Source organism: Crinia signifera, chromosome 2, assembly GCF_055691185.1.
Source record: "Crinia signifera chromosome 2, ASM5569118v1, whole genome shotgun sequence".
Lineage (NCBI taxonomy): Eukaryota > Metazoa > Chordata > Amphibia > Anura > Myobatrachidae > Crinia > Crinia signifera.
In genome coordinates, this window is record NC_139218.1 from 209450495 (window position 1) to 209476619 (window position 26125).

Consider the following 26125-nt stretch of genomic DNA (forward strand, 5'->3'; position numbering starts at 1 on the left):
GTCGCGAGGTCGACATGGGCTTTCCACTATTTTTTTTTTTTTTTTACCCGAATGCACCGCCTTGCATCGCTCGCTATGCTTCGGGCACGGTGCCTCCGCATACTATTTTATTCTCACGCCTTAGTGGATGGTAGAGCATGAAATACCGCGTCGGCTCAAAAAACTGAGAAAAAACCCATGTTGACCTTGCGACCTGTCGCCCTAATGTATATGTCGACCTTGTTGCCTGTCGACCTAATGATTGTCGACCTAAGTCTGGTCTCTGTTCGTATGATTCCACGCAAAACATACAACATACCACATACCACTGCTTCCAAGTTGTTAGTAATCCAATATCACTTTTAAATATCACTTCCATAGTACACATTTTTAGAGAGGTTGCTGCCTTTCTGGTAATTTCCCACATGCTTTTATGGGATATGGTATAACTCGCTGACCCAAGTGTACAGTGTCCCCTCGCATGCTTTGGGCACAATGCGTCACTAGGCTTGGCACACTATTCTAATCTAACTCTATGCCCACTTGTAAAGTATGAACCAAGTTGGTTTAAAGCATAAAAAGTTAAAAACTCATGTTGACCTTGTGTCTGGCGATTATGTTCCTGTCACCCTAACGCTTGTGTCTATCTTTTGTTACTGTCGACTTTCTTTAGGCGTCAGTTCAAATAAGCATAGCCGACGATAACCTGGTCAACCTAGACACTATTGACTGGATACGGTATATTTGGGCCTGTACATGCTCTGAGAATCCCCTCACTGAGCAATTCCGCCAGGTGTAGGAGATTGTCTGTAAGACATAAGCTTTTCCAAAAGAACAAATCCTCGAATTGCACAGGTTACACAGACATTCTGTTGTAATAATTATATGCATGTTCCTGCTGAACTCGACCAAGATCCATCAGTGCCCTCTGTTTAATAGACTTTATTATATATATTTTTTTATTTTTTACAGGTAGATGATGGTGCGTATAAAAGAAGCTTGTGGCATCAGTCTACTCTTATCTGGAATGTATACAGCTTGACAGGTATGAACTTTTTTTGATTTTTTTTTTTTTCTCTGCACCAATATTTGTTTGCTCAATTGCATTCTTTGGATATCAGACCACAGAGGGAACCATTTCCTTATGATCAGAGCTATATACAGCAAGATTTACCTAGGACTGCGTGAGGTTGTGAAATGTATAATTCCCCTGTACATTGGAGGCTTTTGCACACTGATGTCACTGAAATGAGCTGAATAGTGTCCACCCCCTTTATTTTCATAAAGGCAATTAAGAGCTACTGCTGTTCTGAGTACTTTTCAGTACACACTGGGCCAGATGTATCAAGCTTCGAAAAGTGATAAAGTGGAGAGTGATAAACAACCAGCCAATCAGCTCCTACCTGTCATTTTTGACACCCAGCCTATAACATGGCAGGTAGGAGCTGATTGTCTGGCTGTTTATCACTCTGAATTTTATCACTTTTTGAAGCTTGATACATCTGGCCCACTGGGTGCTATTCGCTTAGTGAGTGTGCAGTATTGGCGTACAGTCAATTCCTCTGGCATGTGCGCAGTCACACATCACTGATTTCCTTCTTTAAAACAGATCATTATGCTACAATACATAGATTTAGAAAAGAAAGGGACTAAACGTGTGTGATGTTTTTTGTCTTTGCTCTAGCAAACCTGATGAATTTAACAATTGGGGGGAGGAAGGGATTTCCGACTACTGGAATGCTGACCACATCCCGTTCTTGAGTAGTGTTGTGGCTTTAGGTATCTCCTAAATTTTTCAGTTCTAGAACATGAACTGACCACGTGTCAGACCGGCTGCTTGTTCAGTCATCTTGGTACGTTTATGGTGTAGGAAATCTTGAGTCTTCTAAAACATTAGTGCATTACATTTAGGGGTGCAAATGTACTTCTTACTGGCTGGTTTTGCACGTAGTTCATAAAGAAGGTCAGTTTTATCATTTTATAATTCTGTTTAATCCCAGCTCTAAATCTGTTTGCTCATTTTAAATTTGCCCCCAGCACAACATAGTTCTGCTAAGGTGCCATATTGCTTCCAGCTAGATGTACTTCTAGATCAATTCCACAGTTCCGGAAGACAAATGAATTGCAAAGAAATTGTCTCTCCAGATGAATACTTCTAAAATCAATGGAAATTGAGATCACTTGTGAAATGTAAATAGAGTAAACGTTTAGCATTTTGTCAGTAGTCATTATCCTATTTATTATTTTCCACACCGCTGGCGTGTGTTCCAGCTGGGCAGAAATGCCCTATATAATGCGCCTGGCCGGTGTCAGAGACTCCTGTAATTCTGCAATACTGACGGTGTGCAATAGAAGGCAACTGCGTCGCTGCCCAGGGAAGTCCTCTGTTAGAGGACTGGTTTTTATTTATTTTTTGAGCTAGGGATTACTTATTGTTTATTTTTTATCTATTGTATTGTGCCTGTTGTTACCAAGAAGAATGCAGCTAAGAAGAAACAGTCTGCTAAGGCATGTGTGACTTGTGATAAAACCTTTATGGGTGAAGAGTTTGTGTCTGGATTGTGTTAAGGATTCTGCGGCTGGTGTTGCGACTTCATCTCAGTTAACTGAATTAATGGCCTGGATGAAGAGAAATTTTGTTACCAAAGAGGAGTTTCAGGGTAATAAAAGTTCCAGGTCTCAGACAAGTTTGGATTACGACTTAGACTTTGAGTCCAAGGAGGCTGGGTCTGACGACGAGGGGTCTTTGGCATCTAGCACAGAGTTCGGGGAACTGGTGGAGGAGGAGCGCCTATTTAACTTGGAGCTTGGAGAAGTTGTCCTTAAAGAGCTGTATAAAACTTTAAATTGCAAACAGCCGGTTAAATCTGAGTATGATGCCCTATTTGAAGATAGGTCTAAGAAGGGGAGGTGTATCCCCGTGCACAAAGAGGTGAAGGAGATCCTAACGAAGGAGTGGGCCAATACAGATAAGCGCATTGGCTCAGTTAAAAGGATTGAACACATGTACCCCATTGAGGACGTGGATTCCTGAAGTGGTGTAATATTACCAAGATTGATGCGGCAGTCTCAGAAGTCACCACTAGGACGACCATTCCGTTGGAGGTCAGTGCGTCACTTAAAGAAGTGATGGACAAGAGGATGGAAAATACATTAAAAAGATTGCATATATCCAGCTCTGTATCAATGAAATCAGGTGTAGCCATAGCCTCTTTGGCCAGGGCACTTAGGATCTGGTGTTCCTCTTTGCAGGATGACTTACAGGAGAAAGTGACTAGAGAGCAGATCAGCAAGTACAGCTGGCAGTAGATTATATCTGCGAGGCATCGCTAGACACGCTGGATTATTCTGCGATGTCTTTGTCGTCAGGAGTAGTGGCGAGGAGGGCCCTGTGGCTTAAGTCCTGGGCAGCAGACTCCCACTCTAAGAACAAACTTGCTACCCTCCCGTTTGAAGGGGAATTCTTGTTCACGAGTAAGTTGGACCAGATGATACAAAGGATGTCTGAGGGCAGGTCTGTGAGATTGCCACAAGAGGGGAAGATCATCAAGTTATTTTCCCAGGCAAAGCTTTAGACAAGCTAGATCTTATAGGCCTGGTAGGCCGTTTTGGGATAGATATGAGTCTGGGACCTCCAGAGCCTTTTTTTTCACAATCAATTAAGAGAGGCACTCAGAAGCAGTGACAAGCCATATCCCGTGGAAAAGGTCCCGGTGGCTGGAAGATTACTGAAGTTTGCTCAAAGTTGGAAGCAGACTGTAATATCTATATGTCGAAGGGCGGCACTCTGATGACTTGAAATAAAGGTGGACCAGACAGGTTTACATCCACGTTTTCAAGATTTAATCTCGTCATCAGGATGACGAGATTAAATCTCAAAACGTTGATGTAAACTTGTCTGGTCTACTTTTATTTCAAGTCGTCCAAGTACCGCCCTTCGACATATAGATATTATAAATAGATATATAGATATTATAGATAGATATATAATTCTAATCATCACCCCTGCAAATAAGAAAACACATTGTTTGGTTCACTGTTTTTTAGTTTCTTCAAACATAATAATAAACAGTATGCCAGGTTACAGCAACGATTATATACATTATATGATATATTGAAAAGCTGTTTCCATCCCCACCACAGATTTATTTTGCAAAGGGTATGCAAAGGTTACAGGTGGGCATCATGGTAAAAATAAATATCTGATGGTTAGAAAGCAAAAATTTTAAATAAAAAAAAAAGGTATAGCAGCTTTTATGGTCGGTAAGGTATAGCAGCTTTTATGGTCGGTAAGCCTTCATTTCTAAAAACAGCGCAAGATTGAAGTGTCATTCAATACAACCTGTTTACTAGGCATGACATATTGCATGTTCATTAAGCATCTACGCCTGTAGTGGATAATGTACACACTACAAGGCCACACTTTTTTTTAGTTTTAAAGCTACCAATTTTCTGCCACCTGACACCACATTTGCATCTGGCCTCCAAGGAGGATGACACAGTGACTGGAAAACAGGATATATAGGCAGACTATTCTGAATGCACACACACTGCTCAATATTGTGAGGTTGTAGACGCAATTTTTTATTTGGAATCACGTTCAGAAAATCGATTGTTCATGTTAGAGGGCAAGATTTTCCCGATTCATCACCAAAATTAGTTCATCTACACTTCGGGGCGTATTCAGTGTGTGCTGATATTTTTCGGCACAAACCTATTCAATGCAGCCCAATTTTCCCAACTGTTCTGTTGGAATGCTTCCGGCAGTCGTAAGATTGAATACCAACTGTCGAATTGTCCAGTATTTCCGACTTTTGGAAATGGGATTGAATATGCCCTATGTGCTAAATAAGGCACATGTCACAAATCTTGCATAGTCATAGTGTGTACCTAGCTTTACATTGACCACTGCATTATTTTGCATTTTTAGTAGGGAGACTGGTTTTAGCTACCTATTTGATGGTAATAAATGTGTTACTGTGCGGGGCCAAAACTATGATTTATGTCACTTGGCAAGGCAGCGATTTAATGCCCCCAGTCCCCTTACCCTACCTGCATGTGTGTAAAGGACCCTTCAGAGGAGTCGCACGCAATGCCCCCTTGAGCCTATATACATGCATGTACGGTCACCCCCCCAGTTTATTTACAGTTTTTTGCTGCAGTGCACCCAACTGCAGCAGAAGTGTTAGCAGTACACCCTCGGGTGCTCCCACCCCCCTCCCTCGGTTGTGGCCCACTATTCCAACCACGTAAGACCAGCCAACATTGGTCACACTGCAGTCAGCCATTCAAAACAATGCTCTCCTTCCCTAATTCCTCCCTCATGAGGGACACAGATGGAAAGACATGGATTGTAATGGAGTTCAGGGCGAATTGACGATCGATGCTGTGAGAGAGAAGGGAGAGTGAGAGCTAGGGAGCGTAGGCAGGGGGGGGGGAAGTAGAGTAGATGCAGGGAGCTAGAGACACCGGTACCCTGAGAAGGTGGCACACAGACACTCACCTTTATACCACCACTCACACTTCATCCAGTAATCATATACAGGTTGAGTATCCCTTATCCGAATATCCGTTATCCGAATTATTCCGAAAACCAAACACTCCAGAAAGTGACCAAAATTTTTTCTTTTTGCTAAAAACTCACTGGGGACATCTGTAACAGCACTACTGATGACATGATATGTAACTGGCACTATATACAGATGGCGCCGGCCTTATTATTGCTGGCGGAGCGCCAGGACCGTGTCCCTGGCGATCCGCCAGCAATCTGGCGCTCTGGCTGAATGAGACGCTCGTGCGTTTCCCACGCACGAGCGTCTCAATAGCCGGGCGGCGAGGCGGCGCGGCGGGTGCAGTCCTGCCCGTATCCAGCTTCAGGGAGACGGGCAGGGCTGCGGGGGGGCGGTGTGGACCGGCGGGGACCCGGGGAAGCCGGCGGGGACCCGGGGAAAAGCACCGTCGGAACGGGACGCTCGTGCACGCGCGTCCCCTTCCGACATACAGATGGCGCGGGGCGGGGGATGGCGGGTGGCGAGTCCTCCGCCATCCCCAGCAAAGACAAGCCCGGCGCCATCTGTATGTACAAGAAAATGATTGTTTGGCATTCAAATTCAATATCTGAGATAGTACACAAACTTTGTTTCATGTTTTGAAACCTTGTTTTTTGAACAAATAAAATATATGTGTGTGTATTTTATGTGGTTAATGTGTTTATACAGCATAAATGCAAGATACTTCAAAATACATAATTGAAATATTAAAATATTCCAAAATACGGAATAATCCGTTATCCAAAATTCTCCTGGTCCCAAGCATTTTGGATACGGGATACTCAACCTGTATTAGAGGTGCTAAACCGTTAGATTAGGGTTTACTTGGCAATATAGTTCGAGGTGCTGAGCAGCTGTATTAGAGATGCTGGATGGTTAGGTTAGGTTGCTAAGCATTTAAAAGTTTGGGTTGCTGGTGTTAGTATATGCAAAGGTAAGTATGTAGGTGGCACTATTCACAGGTAGGTATTCCTTCTCCTTTCTTGACCTGTTCTTTTCTATTCGTGTTTACACAGAGAATATATGGCACAGGGAACACAAAAGCATAAATACATATGCAGTGTGGGTTTCGTGTAGCAGAGAATACTGTGTGGGTGGCTTCTCATACATGGAATCATTCATCTAACTGCCCAGCACCCTTTATATAACCTTTCTACTCCATGTCACTGCACAGCATCCTTTACTGTTCCCTCTCACTGTCACCACAAAATACAAAACATGCAGGCAGACACTGTCATAATGATGCACACTGCCATTTGCTGAAGTAGAGTTGGTCATCTAATACATATGTTGCAATATTTAAGTACATATTAGCATTATAAATTGAAAGTGAGCTCTTTTGAATGTAGGCAAATCAGTACGTGTAAGCTTGTGTGGCGCCCATGATCTGACAGAAAATCTGTTACAATAAGAATGTAGGTGTGCCTATGCCTGCAGGACCGTACCATTGTGCTCCAAGAGATATTTTTGTGTGGGTGATGTAGGCTAAGTAATATGTACCCACCCAACTAGCCTGTCCTGATGTTTTACATAACTATCTGGTTTGGGTTGTACTTTTTTTGAATGTAAAGAAGTCGCTCTGTTCTTCCATCTGTGTAGTGATTGTGAGTGGAGCAGAGCTTGTTGGCTAGAAAACTTGAACCATGATAGATGAAGCTAGAGCAGTGCTAGCATGTATATCCTTTATAAATGTACGTACACCGAGCCATTGAACTGTACTGTTTTTAAAAAATGACAGTAGTTGTGAATAAGGATCTTTTGCAGGGATCTGAACGGATTCAAACGCAGTCATTACTCAATTATATTTGCTTACCTTAAAGTCCTTTTTAGAGTTGTAAAGTATCAGTATCCACACCAGACTAACAAGTTTGTGCACCAGGCACTGTCCAACATAATGGTGTATCACTCACCATGAGGACATGTGTTAAGTCCTGTTTGTTTCTACCTGGCTTGGTCACCTGTGGCTTTGGGTTTACACTTGTTAACCACCTCTACCACCAGCATTGTGGATCTCATTCCTTTAATACCTTACTGCAGCATCTCCATGTGGCATGGATTACCCAGCTCTTTATATAACCGTGTTTTCCTGTGGTTATTTTTTTATGGTGAGCCTGCTACAAGTCCTTTTTGTTGTAAATTGCTTGATTTGATGTCGATCTACATTGCTGTGTTTAGAACCTAGCAGAGATTTTAGAGTCCATTTCTGTTGGGCAAAAAATTCAGAGAACAATGATGTACTCTAGCTCTACTGTAAAATCAGTACTGACAACTGCATTTGTCGTATTATTTTTTTAGTCCATAATGTTGCTGAATATCAATAATTCATATTCCTCCATCTTGTACATTATGGAGCCCTCCAGTTCAGCATCTTTATTAAATAACCTATTTAGACTCTCAATTGCATACCCAAACAAACGACTCCTCTCCAATCCTGAATTTATCAGTCTACCTCAGTGGTTCCCAAACTGTGTGCCGTGGCACCCTGGGGTGCCTTGGGACACTTTCAGGGGTGTCTCAGGTTAATTGTCCAGGAATAATTCAAATTGGTCAGTATAATAAGTAAAACTATTGTTTGTGGCTTTATTTTATAAAATATGTGGTCAAAAAGAAGCTAATCCGATCCCTAACAACATAATTAACCTTAAGGAGGACATTAACACAATTTACTTAATTACATTTTTTTTTTTTAATTCTCAATAAGAAACTTTTGACCTAGGGGTGCTGTGAATCAAATTCTGATACTTTAGGGTGCCGTAACATTTAAGTCTTCCATACTACCTGGTGCAGTACTGTGTCCGTTAAATTAACCAATAGGCAGTTTCAAAGGCATAGATAGCAGAAAGGCAGCCGCATATAGTACCTCTGGGTCAGGTTAGCAGCTCTCCCCTCCCCCGATCCACTAGTGCAATATGGACACTTTTTATGCGATTCCGATGCATTGTTGTAACGGTTCGCATGAAAAGGGTCACAGATCGCATGCTAATTTCTGTCAATTGCGATATGAGGTGCGTTCCTGTGCGCCTCTCATCGTTGTCACAGATCCTACAAGCTGCCATGAATATTTGTTGCAGCTAGGATTGCATATGGTACATTATATGCAAAAGGACTGCATACAATGGGGCAGATGTATTATAGCAGCTATAATACTTCCTGCTTCGCCATTAGCGTATTAACATCTTGTCTGCCGAAGTGGGGGAGCGCTAACTCCCCCCTCCGGTGATGTCCCCTCCTGTAGATAGCGCATCAGTGTAAACTGATGCGCTATCTCCTTTCCCCCAGCCGGCTGGACTGGGCATGCGCGGGATCTCGCTACTCACACGAAATCCCCAGCGCAGCCCAGAGCTAACTGCAAGGGCAGCGCTTTCCCTGCTGTTTAGATAGGGCTTCACCTGCCTGCTGCTGGCGAAGCCAAAACCTGCAATAGGTGGAACGGTCAGCGATGCTGACCGTTCATACATTCGGCCTGCGATCATATAGATAGCAGCGCCGATATGGACATGGGCGCTGCTATCTATATGAGGCGCTAATGTCATTTACCGCATGCTGGCTCCATCATACATGGGGGAGAAGTGGTATCAGTGCACATATCGTGCGCTGATACCCCTTCTCCCCATATCGAATGGTCATACATCTGCCCCAATGTATCATATCTTTCTAAGAAGACTTAAGGCTGTATGTTCAGAGACAAACACGCTAATTAGATTTTATCGGGGAATTGTGGAGAGTGTTTTAACGTACGGGATTGTAGTATGGTTTGGGAACCGTACTGCGGCAGAGCAGGCCGCTGTAGACCCCGTGATAAAAACTGCTAGTAAAATATTTGGGGTGTCTTTACCATGCACCCGAGAATTGTATAATAACAGAGTGTTAAAGAAATCTAACCGTATTTTAGCAGATCCTAGTCATCAGAGTTATGAGGTTTTTGATATTTTGCCATCGAAAAAACGCAGTGTCCCGGCAAGTACAAAGCGCATGCTAAACAGTTTTTTTCCCCAACGGCTGCTCCCCCCCCCCCCCCAGGAGCGGCCGTGCGAGATTGTGCAATTCCTTGTCCTAGTGGATGGGGGGCCTTTATTGTAATTACACTCTTATTCCTAATACTCTCCTCTCCTGTTGCTGTGCACCTCACACCTATTTGATTATCTTGTTACAATGGAATCTGTCAAGAGGTGTGATATGTTAGACAGCAAATGAACAGTCAGTTCTTAAGCTGTGAGGTTTAACCAGCAACTATTTGGCAGCAAAAATCCCTGCAGAGTGGGAAATGCTATGGAATCAAAGCCTTTTTTCTGCCTTAAAAAAATGGGATTAATGTGCAGAAATGCATCGATTTGTGCATAAACTGCGGATTCAGTACGTTTTTCCCATGCACAAGCCTTATTTTTCCGCAGACTTTACCTCACAGCTAATGGAGCAGGACATGTGTGTACAGGGTAATCCCCCGCTAATTGAATACCTTTTTGTTGCAGGTTAAACCCTGCAGCTAATTGAATACCCTCCTCAAAGTTGATGTGTTGGAAGCAGGAAAAATGGGATGGCGTAAGGATCTAAAGAGTTTGACAGGGACCAAATTGTGATAGCTAGATGACTGGGTGAAATCATCTCCAAAACAGCAGGTTTTCTGGGGTGTTCCCAGCATGCTTTCTTATGTGGTAACATTTTATTCCACACCTTTTTTTTTCTTTTTTCTCCTTGGCACTACTTTAAACAAATAACGCTTGGTGTGTCAAGTAATTGCTGATTCAGTCCACGCAGTCCTCTTTGTGTATATATTTCAGAGCGCAGATTTCTGATTGCTCAACAAACTTGTAATTTGCAGTGGGAATTATAAATTCTCAAGGCTTGCAATTTTGAAGGAAGTTTATAACTACATTAGTCTGCAGCTAGCTGGAAGGAGAAACACACACCCTTTGTGGACGTAAGAGTTAATTAACATTAAATGGACACTTAATTCATTAGAGCTGCACATTAACTTATGCATTTCATTTGTGCATAATAAAGCACATAACATTTTAAATATCTTAAAAAGAAAGCAATCCTAATTATTTGTATGATACGTTTGGTTTTACTATAAACCTTCAGTAAAATATAATGCTATAAGTTGTTCTGCAAATAACTACTTTGTGCACGCAATGTAATTTGCTAAAAAAAATTTTTATTAATAAGTCATTAATGGAACAATCCTGCTTGGTGGCTAAATGGCAGAAAATAAAGTTGTTTTATTTAGAATTTTTGTCAAAAGCACTAGGCATATGAAGTCCGTGAATAGCACACCCTGTACTCATTATATTTGTTAAGTTGACATAAGATTCACTATTCTTTTGTACAAACCAGCTCTAGAAGCTTCATATGCAGTACGTCCTACATTCCACTTTGTCCAGCCATCGTGATCCAATGTTCTGCAGGCTGGGGTTTTGGTCACTCCTACTACCGGTCCTGCCTACTAATTCTGATTTTACATTGTTAAGTTCTTACTCAGTTTTACACCAACACCCATACACACAGGTGTGTCCTCATACATCCAGACTCAATTTGCCTTGCATGTACAGACAAGTGAGGACATCATTAACTGTGCCATGCTGCAAAATGAATTATTATTAAGACATTTACAATTATTGGGTAAAAAAATTGCTAGATATGCAGTAAAACTATTCTAAGCAGATATTCTTTATTTGTTTATTATATTTTTATAAATAATATCTTATTCCAGACCATTTGTAATTAAGGATCTTGCCCAAAAGAAATAGCTTTGATGTATTAACATTGTCTTAACTAGGGCCAGTATATTATTTTACAAATTAAAAGAAAAAAATCACTAATATTGACATAGGCACAATGTCAACATTGTGAAATGTCTTTTTTATTTTATTTTAATAATAATGGGGGGGGGATCATCTTGGAATGCACACCCTATTTTCATGAGGTGCTATCATGTTGGTACTTGTAGTTCTGCAAGAAAAACACATGGTGCAGATGCACACTCCACATTATTAAATTGGCCAATAAATATTTGCCCACAAGCCATCATCAAGGTGGCCTCGTATCTCTGGTGGGTCCCTAATATGAAGTTTGAATCTGGGGCAGCATAAGCCAGTCACCTCAGGGCAGCACACAGGTAAAAAAAAAAAAACTAAGGTATAAGTGTGTTAATAAGAAGGAAGCAGAAGCTAGGGGTTAAAAAGTGTTACAAAACTGAAAGTGCTAGAAAGTATAATATTAGTGAAAAAAATAGTTTTAAATAAATATTAAGGTGTGCTACCCCAAGGCAACTCAGCCACAACAACCCAAGGGGAGCCGCACCCCAAATCCATCCCTTAGACTAGCAAATACTGTACATTTGTAGGTCTTACCTTCATTGTGCCTTCAGTTTGCAGTCTGGATACAGGGACCAAACTGGTAAAAAAATGTTCTGATCAGGTGGGCAGGGTGCTACTTTAAGTTGAAGGAGTCCCAACCTTCAGGTGGACTGTGTACACAATATTAAATTATGGGGGGGGTGTATCTTAGAATGTGCACCCTATTTGCATGAGGTGTTATCATGCTGGTACTTGTAGTTCTGTAAAGAAAAACCCATGGTGTAGATGCACACTCCACATAATTTAATAAATAATCGAGGTTCTTGGTATAATACTTGGTCTATATTTGCCCACCAACCAGCATCAAAGTGACCTCATATCTCCGGTGGGTCCCTAATACTAAGTTTTTAATAATAACCAAGATCGACTAACCAAGATCGACAACAGAAAGCTACTTGCCTTCATTTTAAGTGCTATTCATGAAAAAATATGTGGGCAGTCCTTATTATGTTTGTTTTATCAAAATTTTAATAAGTATGCAAACATTAAGGGGACATTTAGATTAGGAGTGAGTTGGATCCTGCAATTTCATAGCACAGGACTGAATTCAGACCCGTTTGCCAATCTCCAAATATCTAAAGGTGCATATACACGTAACGATGTTGGAAACTATCCGACGATCTTAATGGACGGCGGTACTCTTATCGTGAACTATACACGGAACACTTTGAACAATTGGTCGTTCTGATCGATCGGGAACACCCACATCTTGCTTCAAATCTTTCAGTGTGTATGCATCTTCAGATTGCGATTTTCGTAGAGCTGCACATGTGGGAACGTGTAAACTAAAACTATGATCACAGTTTAAGTTCCAAAGAAGGAAAGTGCTTTTTTGGGAGTGGCTTGAAAAATGCTGGTGTGTTCGGGGACGGGCCACACTGGCTGTGTGATGCCACACACAGCCACTGTGACTCTAAACATGGCCTATTGCATCTGGCTTTGCAGCTAGGGTGCAACCCGGCGAGCGGGCAGCCTTGATCTGTACTGGGTGGCCCCAACAGACTATCACCACTAATTGCAGTTTTATAAAATTCTGCAGAACTGCAAGCGGGTTTGAATTGGGCCACATTTTTCCATTTTGCAATTTAATTCCAAGTTTATGTTGCATTATTTTAGCAAATTTTATGTTTTTTTTGTGTGCAACCAGTTAGCAGTTAAAAGGGTAGGAAAAAAATATTAATTTTAACATAACCGTATCAAAGCACAGTGGATAACTTTTAGTAGCATACCCCTCCCAATGAATATTTATGCAATTGGAGGAGTTTAAATAGTGTAGTTTGATCAGTGAAGAAATGTTAATTTTTCTATTTGATTTTCTCTAAAAAAAAAAAAATATATGTGTGTGTGTGTGTGTGTGTGTGTGTGTGTGTGTGTGTGTGTTGGTGTGCTTGCAGATAGTAGGTAAATGTATTTTATTTTTATATGTTATTTAAACTTGTATATTAACAGAATTTATGTGAAACTCCTTTTAATCCTTTGAGTGCATACATGTCTGGGAAAGGTTCAAAATATTCACCAAAAATGGCAGTCACTCACATTTGTTATATAAATCAATTAAATAATGTTATGTAAAAAAAAGATTTTCCTATATAAGGTAAACCTTACAGATCATTATGATGAATGCAACTGTTTACTTTAAATTTTTCACACCTATTTTGACATTCACTTGGTATGCTAAGGGTTAATGTGCCTCAAAATTTGGTAAAAACTTTTTATTTAATGAAAAACATTTGTTGCCTAAAATTTTCCCATCATTTATAAAAAAAAATAAAGAATATACACCATTGTAAAAACCTAGAACACTTTGCTTAATGGCTTTTTGGGGGGTTACGGATTATTTCCCCCGTTTTTCATGCACTTCTGCAAGGTCAATTTTGTAGAAAAGATGCATAACATCACTGCAATTTCCATGAATTGCAAATTATAGTTGAAACTTTTTTACATTTTTTAGGTTCACACATTATAAGTTTCGTGCTGCCTATTTACTTTTGCAAACTCTCTTTTAATTGAATTGACTCCCAAGTAGATTAATGAGTACTATTGTATGTAACATTTTCGAGATTTACATTTTAGTAAGAATTTTATTTCCTTTTGAATTTCCTAGTAAAATAATTTGTTTTATGATTTCATGAGAAAATGGAATAGTAATTCTTGTATTCCTTTTTATAGGTTAAGATGGTCTCTGGATATCATACAAGCTGTTCTCATCAGGAAGAAAAAGGATAATTGTAAATCTCTTGAAAACTGAAAAACTAAACTGTTGAGGTCTCTTGCAAGGCCTATCAATATATTGTACAAAAATGGAGCATTCAAGTCGTCATTTGCGGTTTAAATTGCAAAGTCTTGGGCGGCGTTTGGATGAACTGGAAGAAGCCACAAGAAATCTACAGAAGGCAGAAGATGAAGTTCTTGATCTCCAGGATAAAATTATACAGGCAGAAGGTAGTAATTCTAGTATGCTAGCAGATGTGGAAGCCTTGAGAAAGCGAGTGCTAAAAATTGAGGGAAAAGATGAAGAAGTTAAGAAAGCTGAGGATTTATGTAGGCTGATAAAAGAGAAGCTAGAAAATGAGGAAAATGTTACTCGAGAACTTAGACTTGAAATTGAACAACTCCAAAGAAGAATGAGTGAATTAGAGAAGCTGGAAGAAGCTTTCAACAAAAGCAAAAATGACTGCACTCAGTTGTGTCTTAGCTTGAATGAAGAGAAAAACATGTCAAAGAAGTTGGCTTCTGAACTGGAAATACTTAGGACAAGAGTAAGAGAACTGGAATCTTCTGAAAACAAACTGGATAAAGCTGAACAGCTTTTAACTAGTGAGCTGGACAAAATAAAATCTTTGACCCTTAGCTTTGCAAATGAAAGAAAGCTATATGTAGAAAGGGAAAAGCAAAATGAACAAATTATATTGGGTCTAAAAGAGCAGCTGGAATTTAAATCAAAAATAATCACAGGAGACCAAACCAGAAATGATTCTAATATCATTGAAAGGTCTTCTGGTGAACACTTAGAACGTAACAATCTTCGGATTGAAGACCATCTTACTTCTAAATCATCACACAGAGTTGGGTTTGATTACAATAAGCAGTCAGAAATTCAAACAAGTAGCAAAATTGAAAATGATAAAAATAAGTATCAAGAGGACAACAAGATAAAAGAACTGAATCAAGAAATCGACAAACTTAAGAATCAACTCAAGCATTTTGAGGGACTAGAAGAGGAGCTGAAACAGCTCAGAGAAAAAAACTGTGAACTTGAAGAAAGTTTTGTAAGTGAACAGAATAAAAACAAACAGGCAACTGAGGAATTACAGACTTTAAAAAGACAAGTTAGCCAGTACAAAGAGATAGAAAATGGTGTGTTTGAGAATGATGACCTACCCTCAAGAAGTAAAACTGCATCAGCTGAGCCTCACAATTTAAAATATACATCTCCAGATATATCTCCTCAGCAAATGAGGAGTGAAAGATCTCGAAATTCAGAATCTCCTTTTAAAAGACAGACTTCAAATTCTAGTTCAAACAGTAGAAAATCACCAAGATCCACTGTGACTGACACCACAACTGGATATTTAAGAAAACAAGAGGACAAGCTGTCTTCTTATTTTCCAAGTAATAAAGAGTTTGGCTCTATACAAAATGAAGTTAAAAAGTCTAAAGATCAGCCATCTGTTTTAAGCCGATATCCACCTGCTGTTCAAGATAAATCCCCTCAAAAGTCCTGGAAAGGGTCTACAAGTAAGCACACAGACCATTCTATGAAGCTTTTTGGTGATGACTATTCTGTTAAGGCATATTCAAAGAAAGAAATCTCATCGGAAAATGAAGAGATTAAGGAAAGGCCATCTGATGACCCTTCTGTGAATTTGGTTGACACAAACCTTCCCAAAGAAATAGTTTCAGCTAAGAACAGCTCATTATCTTCTACATTATATGCTGGAACTAGTAAGCCCAATCAAAAACTTAATTCTCAAGAAGACAGTGACCTAAAGATTGAAAATGACCTTAAATCATATTTAAACTCCCAAGATTTTGAAACAAAGCCAGCATCTCTGGAAAGATTGTCCAGATATGAATATGGTGCAGGAAGAGATGGTATCACAAACATGCTTACTGAAGAAACCAACAATTCTCTCCTATTAAATAAAGATGCAATAAACCCACATAGCAATGAAATCTCTAGTACACAAACTTCTTATGTTAGAGAGAAAACCAGATCTAGAGCTTCGAAACCAATAATTCCAGAGAAACCACATATTTTAGAAACTTCTGATCATAAAGAAACCGAGAGAAGGACTAGGCCATCTGGACTTCACAGTAAGAGGCAGTCCAGTACTAAAGAAAGAATGTCCGCTCAAGAGAATATGCGAGTGCCCTCTTTTGAAAATCACAATCATTCTATACAAAGAGAAATAATCGAAACCACCAGAAAAATGTCTTCTGATGGCTCAGAAAATGCAGAAACAAATTCTCACATTTCAGTACGAGCAAGATCATACAGTCCAAGAGAAGCATTACAATCAACTGTGATCATAAAGCCAATTATAATTGAAAAAGACATGAAAGAAATTATGAGTGATTACAGAGCAAGATCAAGCTCAGAGGTGAGCAGATCTCAAATAAATACAGTGCCAAACAAAGCAACAAGCAGTATAACCATTTATCCCTCTGACACGTTCTCCTCCAGAAGAAGCACAGATGAGCCCACAAGAGAAAGACATACTTCTACTAGCAATATAAGGCTCTCTGCAAATGATCAACCAGTGTTAAAAAATAACATTAGTATCCCATTTGAAATATCTATAAATAAAGACAATATGTTGGTAAAAGTGTCTGATAAAGACACAACTTTGGACCATAGAGAAATAAGCAAAGCTCTTGATCAAAGTCTTGTAAAGGAACAGATGAAAGGAAATGATAATGATGGTGATATAGAGGCGGTTACCTGGAAAACTCATAATCTTGAGGGAACAAATCATTATGACTCTAAACGTACGGCGTTTAAAAGTTCTTGGCGATCAGGTGTTGGTGGCTCTACTGAAGAACTAGATAGACTTATGACTGAGAGGGACGATTCAGACTCCAAGAATAGGCGCAGATCATGTTTTGATGAGGAAAAGTCTGTCAGACTACGTAGCCGTGAGCTTTATTCAAGAAATAAGAGTTCAAGTGTCACCAGTTGGAGTACCACCCCAGAACTTATTTCTAAAAGGAGTCAAAGCAGCTTAAGTGCAACAGAAATTATATCAAGAAGAAATACTTCAAATGATTCTTTAATTAAAGGGCATGCCTCCTGGAATCGTCCTAGTTTTGAGGTAAGGTTGCATCTTAACACTTTGTCTGGTTGTATGTAGGATTTCTAAAATTTACCAGGTGGGGTTTCATCCACTCCTCAAATCCATTAATATTTGGTTCATTTTTAATACAATAAATGCTGAAAAGCAATTTAAAATTTTGCCTCTTTTTTTTTTTTTTTGCTCAGCCATTTAAAAAAGTGGGTCTCCGTAATTCCATTATTTGAAAGGAATAAAAGGCAAATGTATTTGTTCTATCGCTGAAGCAATAATCTAAAAATAAATCATTCTTTAACATTGTAATGAGCCCCTCTAGGCCAGATTTTTACTACGGCCTAAATACAATTCTTTATGGAGGACATAGGATGCCGGAAGATTATCATTTTTACTTACCACCTAAAATGTGTATAGGTCTGAGCTTTTCATAAGCAATGGGGACTGTACTGCTCTTGCCATCTATAGCTGGCAAGAAGGGTAAAGCAGCAAACCGCTGTAAACTTAGTTTACCTCTCTGATGAATATGAAAAAGATGACATAACCACTTTAGAACTCGCTAAGCACTTATGCCTCATTGATTTAAATGTGTACCTTTTTATTTACTGTTCAGTTGGGACATACTCTTTGGAGTTCAGGGAAAATTTTACTTTTGTCATTTGTGTGTTCACTATGATTTGTTTTAATATGCATGCATGTTATAATAAAAGCATTCTCGCTTGCAGTTCCTCGCATAAAATAAGATCGGTCTCCGTGTTTGCCCAGATAACAGCAATTTTGCTCCTTTTACATATGTCTTGCAAACCTACCTGTTCCAGTCTGGAATTTATTGTGGAGTGCCCACAAAATGACATAACAGTAGTAGCAAATCAGCCTTCTGTCTCAATTTTTATGCTCCCATATAAGCAAGGAGTCCTTTGATCACATCTTTCAACATGAAGCTAGGAATAGCCCTACTTGTTAAAAATGTATTTTTCGCCATTTGAAGACATCTATGCAGTTTTCTTTACATCTTAAATTACTACAGTAATCTCGTAAAGTTCCCTTTTACCAAGAAGGTTCATTATCCAGAGTTGTCAAGTATCTGGACGGACTTCCCAGATATTAGTGTAGTTAATGTCTTTCCATATTGTAGGACATCTAAAGGTCCCTCCAACTATATTACAGGTTCAGTATCCCTTATCCAAAATGCTTGGGACCAGTGTTCCCTCTAAGCTGTGCGCGCGCACACAACTCGACGAGCATGCGCACAGACATTACAACAGAGCGCACAAAGCAGCAGTGGTCCCTTTTTGCAGTTGTGGACTCAATTAATGTGTGTTTCACCCATTAACTACATTGTGTGCTGTGTTTTGAATGTTTAAATGTTTAATATCATTTTGAAGTAAAGTTAACACAAATGCTGAACGTAATTTTCCAGTTATATATAAGTGACGCAAAAAAATTTAAATTTCCTTCAAAAGTTGCACAGCCAAAATCTTTTGCCGCACACAGCCTTCGTAAAATTAGAGGGAACATTGCTTGGGACCAGAAGAATTTTGAAATAACAATTATTCTGTATTTCAAAATATTTTTAGATTTCCATGAGGTATCTTGCATTTATGTTGTGCAAACACATGAAACACACACAAATATATTTTATTTGTGCATGAAACAAGGTTTTAAAACATGAAGTTTATGTACTATATCAAACACTGTATTTGAATGCTGTCATTTTCTTGCTATATTTAGTGCCAGTTACATATCATATCCTCAGTAGTGCTGATACATATCATGTCCTCATGTCCCCAGTAGTTCTTTTAGCAAGAAAAAAAAAATTCTGGAAACTATGGTTTTTGGAATATTTTGGAAAACTGATCTGGATAAGGGATACTCAACCTGTACTGCTATGTTACAAATATAAGAAGGATGATAAATGAGAGTGTTAGCAGTTAAAACAAAATCTCCATTTCATCCAGACTCGTAAATGCTGTGTTTTTGTATATTTAGGTTGATGATTTCAGCTCCAGAAGAAAGTATACAAGTGAAAAAATGTCTCGTACAGATTCTTCTGGATGGAGACAAACTCAAAATCAAGCCCAGAGGCATCAAAAGAGTATGGTGGAAGAAAGGATACGACAATTAGAGCACTAAACTAACCACCTATTAGGGAATAAGGTAAACCATGTTCATATAGGAACTCCTTCAGTTACATATTTTATCTATCTATATATCTATTTTAACACTCCTGTCACCATTTCAGACTTAAACGTTACACACCTTTTTGATTTTTCAACCACACCTCTGCGTGTTTTCTCCCACCACCACCTGAGTGTTGGGGTCCAATGTTTGTTTTGTTTTTTTAAACCCCTGTGTATATTTGGTACTTTAGTCTTTTAGTCTGTATAGGACCTCTCAAGAAATTGAGCACCCCCCTCCTCGGACCTCTCCAGCGCCATCTTTCCTGCTTTTCTTCAAACACCGCCCACCCCACCCCCTGTGTCTCACTAGCATCCAGCTTCTTGCATCTTTAAGCGCTATCTTCCTGTATCTCACTGGAGAAACAGATGTTAAGAGGAGATATGATTAGCATGTTCAAATACAGGATTGGGTATCATAAGGACCTGGGATATGATTTGTTCAGTAACAGGTCTATTCCCTTTTTCTCCTATACTTAGGACACGCAGACATGTACTGAGGCTCGAGGAAAATAAATTCTGTATTAAATTAAGAGTATTCTTCATCATTAGAACAGTACAATTCTGGAACTCCTTGCTGGTGGGGGTGGTTACAGCAACTTCTGTTAATGAATTTAAATCAAAACAGGATACATTTTTGTTCACTAAGGAAATCCTATAGATAAGACTTACTCAAGTCAGTAATTACAAGTCAAATAGGCTGAACTCAATAGACTGATGTCTTTTTTTAGTCAACCTTAATTACTATGTTACTATGTAAATGTCCAATGAAAGTAGAACTCTGCAAACAATTTCTATACACATATCAGATTGAAAAAAAATGTGGATCAAGTTTATTTCCGTATCTTTTTCATTCCCATCTCCCTGATCCTCTTTCTTCACATTCCAAGGTTGAACAGGCAATGTGTGACACAGGAAGGGAAAACACAGGGGTACATAAATACTGTGTGGTGATGGTGAAAATGTAAGTGACTTGTGCTTTAAGCAGTGCAAAAGTATATGCTCTCTCAATAGCAGAACCCTAGAGACACAAATTGCAAGAAAGTCAACATAACGTTCTATATATCCGCAGCGCCATAGATAAAAATGATACCATATGTAGCCATTTATAAGTGGGTTTCTGTTAAATGTATTGAACTGTTGGAATACATTTATATATTATTATTATTAGTAATATTATTATTAATAACTAACTTAATTAGTGTTTTTATTTAATTGCGACTTTTTTTTCATTCTATGGACATGCTGAGGAATGAATTTTTGGAATTAAGAGTTGATTTGGAAAGTATCTAACCTTCACTGTATCTTTGTTCCAGGTCAGTGTTCTAGAAGAAGATGGACTTCTATCCACTTTAAATCTGAGGACACCGACATACTGTTTTCCTGCTCTGTGTTCTTCACCCTAGCACTGAATGGACCTCAACCAACACTTATGTTTCTTTTTTGTTTTAAGATTACAGTCTTTAGCTTTATCAACAATTTTTTTGCAAGGGAATAACTGCATGATCTCTCAGGTTAAAAGGAAGGCACAGATGTTACAATTGTATATAATACTCTGTACTGAAAATGGCTCTTGATGGGATATATATAAATAAAATATGAAATATATATATATTTTGCATGGCTACTGCTCTTAAATATGTAGGTACTAAAAGTACATGGTTTTTAAATCCACTTTAACTTATAAAATGTGCAGGGCAAGTAGACATTTTTGTGTGCAAATTCTCAATTCTGTACAGTCTGGTTCTGTTTAATTGATGCTACGCATGTAACTTTGTATAAATAACAGATAAATGTATGGTTTCTTGCAGCAAATTGTGTGTATATATACAGTATAAAGGAGCAGGGTAGAAATTCTCAAGAGCACCAGAAACGTCAAGTTATTTTTGTTAAAACCCCAGCTTTCCACATTCTGACATTGTCAAACATCCAGTCTTATTATTGTAGCAGACATTGTTCCTGTGCAAAAAAAATTGTTTTGTGTTTTTAAACATTGTTATTTTAATTAAAGTAAAAATTGTATACAAGACTACTAAATAAAATATACTGTGTCTTATGTACTATTCTAGAAAGGTTATTGCAGTGATAAGGAAACCAAAGGAATCATATGATTTGTGTAATGTGCACTTCTGTTAAAAACTATTATTTTTAATAGACTTAAAGTGTTTGTCATTTTGTGGGCTGAGACAATATTGATGCATTCGTGCCTTAGTGACGCTGCCAGTTCCTCGTTAACTGATGAGATGCATTCCAAGGAATATTGTTTCATCCATAAAATGAATGCCTTCGCTATGTGTAGGTGCTGGGTACACTTGTACATATCTCATTAACGTCTAATTGTTTTCTCTTAGACTAGTGAACATTTGGAATACTGATAGACACTAGGCCTGTCTTTTACAAGGGAAATGTATTTATTTTTATAATATACCTGTTAAGTAAAAGCAAGAAAATAGCAAATTAATCGATACACTTCTTTATTTGACATTAATCAATATATTTTAATAGTTGTTAAAAACCGAAAAAAAGTACGTAAATGGAATTGATATTTATTATACTATATGACTTACCCGGACAGATAGGGAGAGCTCTCCTCTATTTACATTTCCATATTAGCTGTTGTTAATGTGCACCCACATAGATTCTTCTTGCCAATCCTTTTTTTTTTTTTTTTTTTTTATTTTACTTCACAGAACTTTATGATACATTTCCAACGTGATCAATGAGTTTACAGGAGCCAACCTGTTCTAAAGCAAATAAACTTTATCTGTTATTAAATCTTTTTAATTTATGTTCTTTAGTCTCTTTTGTATAGTACTTTTATTAATGTGGTAGTGCCAGGTATCATCTTTCATGTTCTTAAATTACATTTTCAGTATTTTCATATTTACCAATTATGTCTGTTCTGCACATGCCTAGGCCAGCACTGTTCCCTATCTTGGCTTTATCTAAGTTTGTCTTGGCTTAATCTTTAGCTGCTGATTGGGGCCTATTATGAGGAGAATGTAATGGGAAGCACAATAGCACCTTGAATGTTCAGGTGGAATGCATGTTTTCAAGTTTTTCTCAATCCTACCCTTTGCAAGCGGAGACTGAGGTGCATTTATGCTTAGTTGTATTCAGGGTTGCTAACTGTTTACAGTAATATTTGCCATGTATGCTAAGGCTGCCGAAATTCTAAATACTACCCAGCGTACAACTACTGTAGCATTACTTCCTGTGGCAAAGGATACTTGACCGAATCTGCATGCATGTAACAAACATTTACAGAATGGTTTGTTTCACTAGAACGAATATTACTTTCGAGAACAGCAAGTATATTTTTTTCTTTTAAGCATTTACCAGTTTCTCTCGTATTGATAATAGTAGATTATCCTAATTGGGATTGATAATTATTTTTAATGCAAGTATTTGATTCATATAAAGTTTGATAACATGCACCTACATCTAATGTCTTCATTTTGCATTTCATTTTATAATTATTTTTTTTTTTTTAAATCATGGAGTGCCGCAGTTTATTGCTTGATAATATTATACTGTGAATGTGCTATAACTTCTCCCATACAACATATGAACACCTTTTTTTTCATTACAGCTATGTGAAACCAATGGTTAGCCGGAGATCTTGTGTCTGTTTTGTTTTATTATGTATTAGATTTTCTAGTGGATGGGTCCCAGTTATTTAGATGATCAAACATGTCTCTACCAAATCAGAAACCCATCCACACTAGAGTTGGAGTACCCATATCAGTGTAGCAATGCAGCTTGTAACAGGTATTTAGTTTTGTTTTTTTTCATATCCTTTCCTTCTGATACAAGTTACCAATGTAGATCAACACTCAAGCTTTTAATATTTGCTTGCACCTCTGTTCTCAAAAACTAACCAAATCATATAAAATAAAGTGTAAACAAACAGGGTTTATTCTTCAGTTTAGTTTTTCTGGGTAGTTCGTTTTGATGCATCTTAATCTTAAAAATTATTGTACTGCATGTTCGGTTTTCTAGGTGCAACATAAATGTACCTGAAACATAAAACAGTATATTATGGAGTATATTCAATTGATTCCGGATCCATTCCGACATTCTTTTGCTGGAATGGATCCGGCATCCATTATTCAATTCAGCGGCCAAATGCGGATGTCTGATTTGGCCGATGATTGACACTCACCCAGCCGGCGCTCGGACTTGGTGAGTGCGGCAGCGGGAGATGGCGTGAGGCAGCGGGAACCTGAGAGGGAGCCTGGATGGAGCCGGGTGAGCTGCTCTCAACCGGCTCGGCAGTGGGTATGTACGGGAGTCGGTGGGAGGGTGCGGGCACGGCATAAGGGTGCAGGCTGCAGCGTACAGGAGGACAGTGCTGTGTAAACAGCTGCTGCTCACATGGCGCCGTCCTCCCTGCCTCAATCCGGCATTATGCCGGATTAAGAATGACGGAAACACAGCCAAAACCTTTCAGTTTTGGCTGTGTTTCAGTCAAAAGCAGGTGAATTAGCATCTCTTCAGTCAATCCACCTGCTTTTCGGCATGTCGGAACATTTCGACATGCCGGGGGAGAAAAAAAAATGATTGAATAGATCAGAACCCCTTCCGATGTATTAATGTTGAAAACTGCCGTCTTTTCGGCAAGACGGCAGTTTTCGACCTCTATTGAATATACCCCATCGTCCTCAAAGGTGCAAAAAAAAATTTTCAAATCCAGCATGTTTTTTTTTTTTTTTTACATTTTATTATACTCTTCAACATACCTGGAATATTTTAAGCCTTTGCGTTTCCTTTTGGATAATCAAAATATCTTTCTGCTTTGTTAATGCTTTACACTGGATAAGAGTCTAGGAAAATGAATGTGGCACAATAATAAATTCTATATGCACAAGTCTTTTGGCGAAGGCAGATTTGCAGTATTTTCCTCCACTGCGTGATAATAAATAAAGGAGAATGGACCATATTTCCTTTACAATATTTCACTGCTACACTGTGATGGTTTGTTGAGCACAAGTCATTGTCCAACTGTGACCATATAAACACTGTTCTTGCACAGCGATCTTTGATCTGTAAAAGTATTATGGACTAGACTGTGTACCAATTGTTTAATTCGCCACAAAGTCACTAAAGGGAATTAAAAACGTATTTTCTTTATACGACTCTATATGCATATTTACTAGTTATGCTTAAAGGCAAATGATTACGGACTGCTTTTTGTGTGTATATTTAGTGGTAGAAAGTCTTTCGTCAATTCATATACACATCTTTTTTCACAGAAGGAAATTCACAAGCTGCTTAATATTGCAATATATCTTACACATGCCTCCAAATATATTTTTACTATCCATTCCTGTATTAACTCTTGTTACATTACTTTACTTATAAATTGTCTTTTTTTTTTTTTTTATGTGGCTGTACAGATGATGTTCATTATGGTTCTTTGATAATAAAAACAATTCTTAAGAATCTGTATTTGTTACTTGTTATTTATTGAACTTTAAACATAAACTTTATTTTTCTTATATAATCCCCATGGTAGCCATAACACTGGGATATCCTCACTCTCCTCTAGTTTAGACACTATGTTTTTTTAAGGACCGCCACATTATGGTATATAACCTCACTCTTCCCCTTCCTCCTTGTCTTTTCTCCTATCTCCTAACTAGTTTGGCTAGGGCTTACCTCTATCTCAGCATAGGAGCTGAAAGGGGTGGATACCGGGGGGGAAGGAAGAAGAGTACCCAGGAGTGTGGCCCACCCTGATTCCTGCCCGTGTATACTAGGACTTGGTAGCTTTTAGGGAGTGTGGCCTTTTCAGAGTACTGCCCTCCTACTTATTTGGCTGTAATTGCCCAAAAAACTGCACTGGAACCAAATTGAGGATCTGCGGACGGCGAGAGTACCAAGCCACGATGGTGCTGAGGGCTGCTATGTACCAACAGCCCACCGGTGCTAGGACACACTAGGAGTCGCATGTCTGCTGCTGGATGGCCGGAGGGTCCTCGCTGTGCAGCATGACCCATATTACAACAGCGGTCTGGTGCTGAGTTACATTCCTGGCACTTCCGATAAGCATCATTCCCACTGTGTCTGGTGTCTTCCTAAATCCAGAAGGTGAGTATGCATGTGCAGAAGGAGCACCTATTTTAAACTGGGGCTGAAGATGGAAATTCCTATTCATTAAGTAGTTAATCTCCAAGAAATGGCAGCCTTTTGATAAGAAGCAAGGGATGAACACATCCTGAATAGTGTATTATACCTAAAATAGATGCTGCTGTTGCTGAATTAAAATCAGGAACTACTATACCTTTGGAGGATGGTGTGTCCATTAAGGACGCTATGGATAGAAGAATGGAGAATTGCTTTAAGAAATTGCATTTTCTTTGTGCTGTGGCCCTTAACCCTTTGAGTGCCAACATCTCTGAGATATGCAAAATATCTGCTAAACATTCCAGTCGCTCATATTTGTTATTTTAATTCATTAGGATGCAGTAGGATGCATTAGTGAGTAAACAGTAAACACCAGAGTGTCTGTTGTCAGCAAACGTGTAGTCCAATAATGAATGGGTAATCTATCTCACCCTCTGCTTGAAATTGTAGGTGGCAAAAAACGGGGAGCCGGGCACATCAATGGCGCAACCTGATAGTGCAGATCGTTAGTGTTCCTGGGTGAGGGTCCACCGCTGGATCAAGTCCTGTTTGAAAGGCGGGGCTGTGTGGTATATGGGCTCTGCTGCAGGCCTGAAACGCTCAATCAGGCTGGTTGTAGTCTGCTCCAGGGGGAGGGAGAAGGAGCG

At 38.9% G+C, this 26125-nt stretch overlaps 1 protein-coding gene across 3 annotated transcripts in view; it reads left to right on the forward strand.

Moving 5' to 3' along the window:
• LUZP1 (leucine zipper protein 1) overlaps window positions 1-24794 on the forward strand; it is a 93912-nt gene extending 69118 nt beyond the window's left edge. For all 3 annotated transcript variants that reach the window (XM_083173645.1, XM_083173644.1, XM_083173646.1), the window contains exons 2-5: window positions 952-1024; window positions 14054-17199; window positions 19162-19329; window positions 20666-24794. In XM_083173645.1, coding sequence (XP_083029771.1) covers window positions 14185-17199; window positions 19162-19305 — 3159 coding nt within the window. In that variant the 5' untranslated portion in view covers window positions 952-1024; window positions 14054-14184 and the 3' untranslated portion in view covers window positions 19306-19329; window positions 20666-24794. The remainder of the gene's footprint in view (window positions 1-951; window positions 1025-14053; window positions 17200-19161; window positions 19330-20665) is intronic.
• The last annotated feature ends 1331 nt before the right edge of the window (window positions 24795-26125 follow it).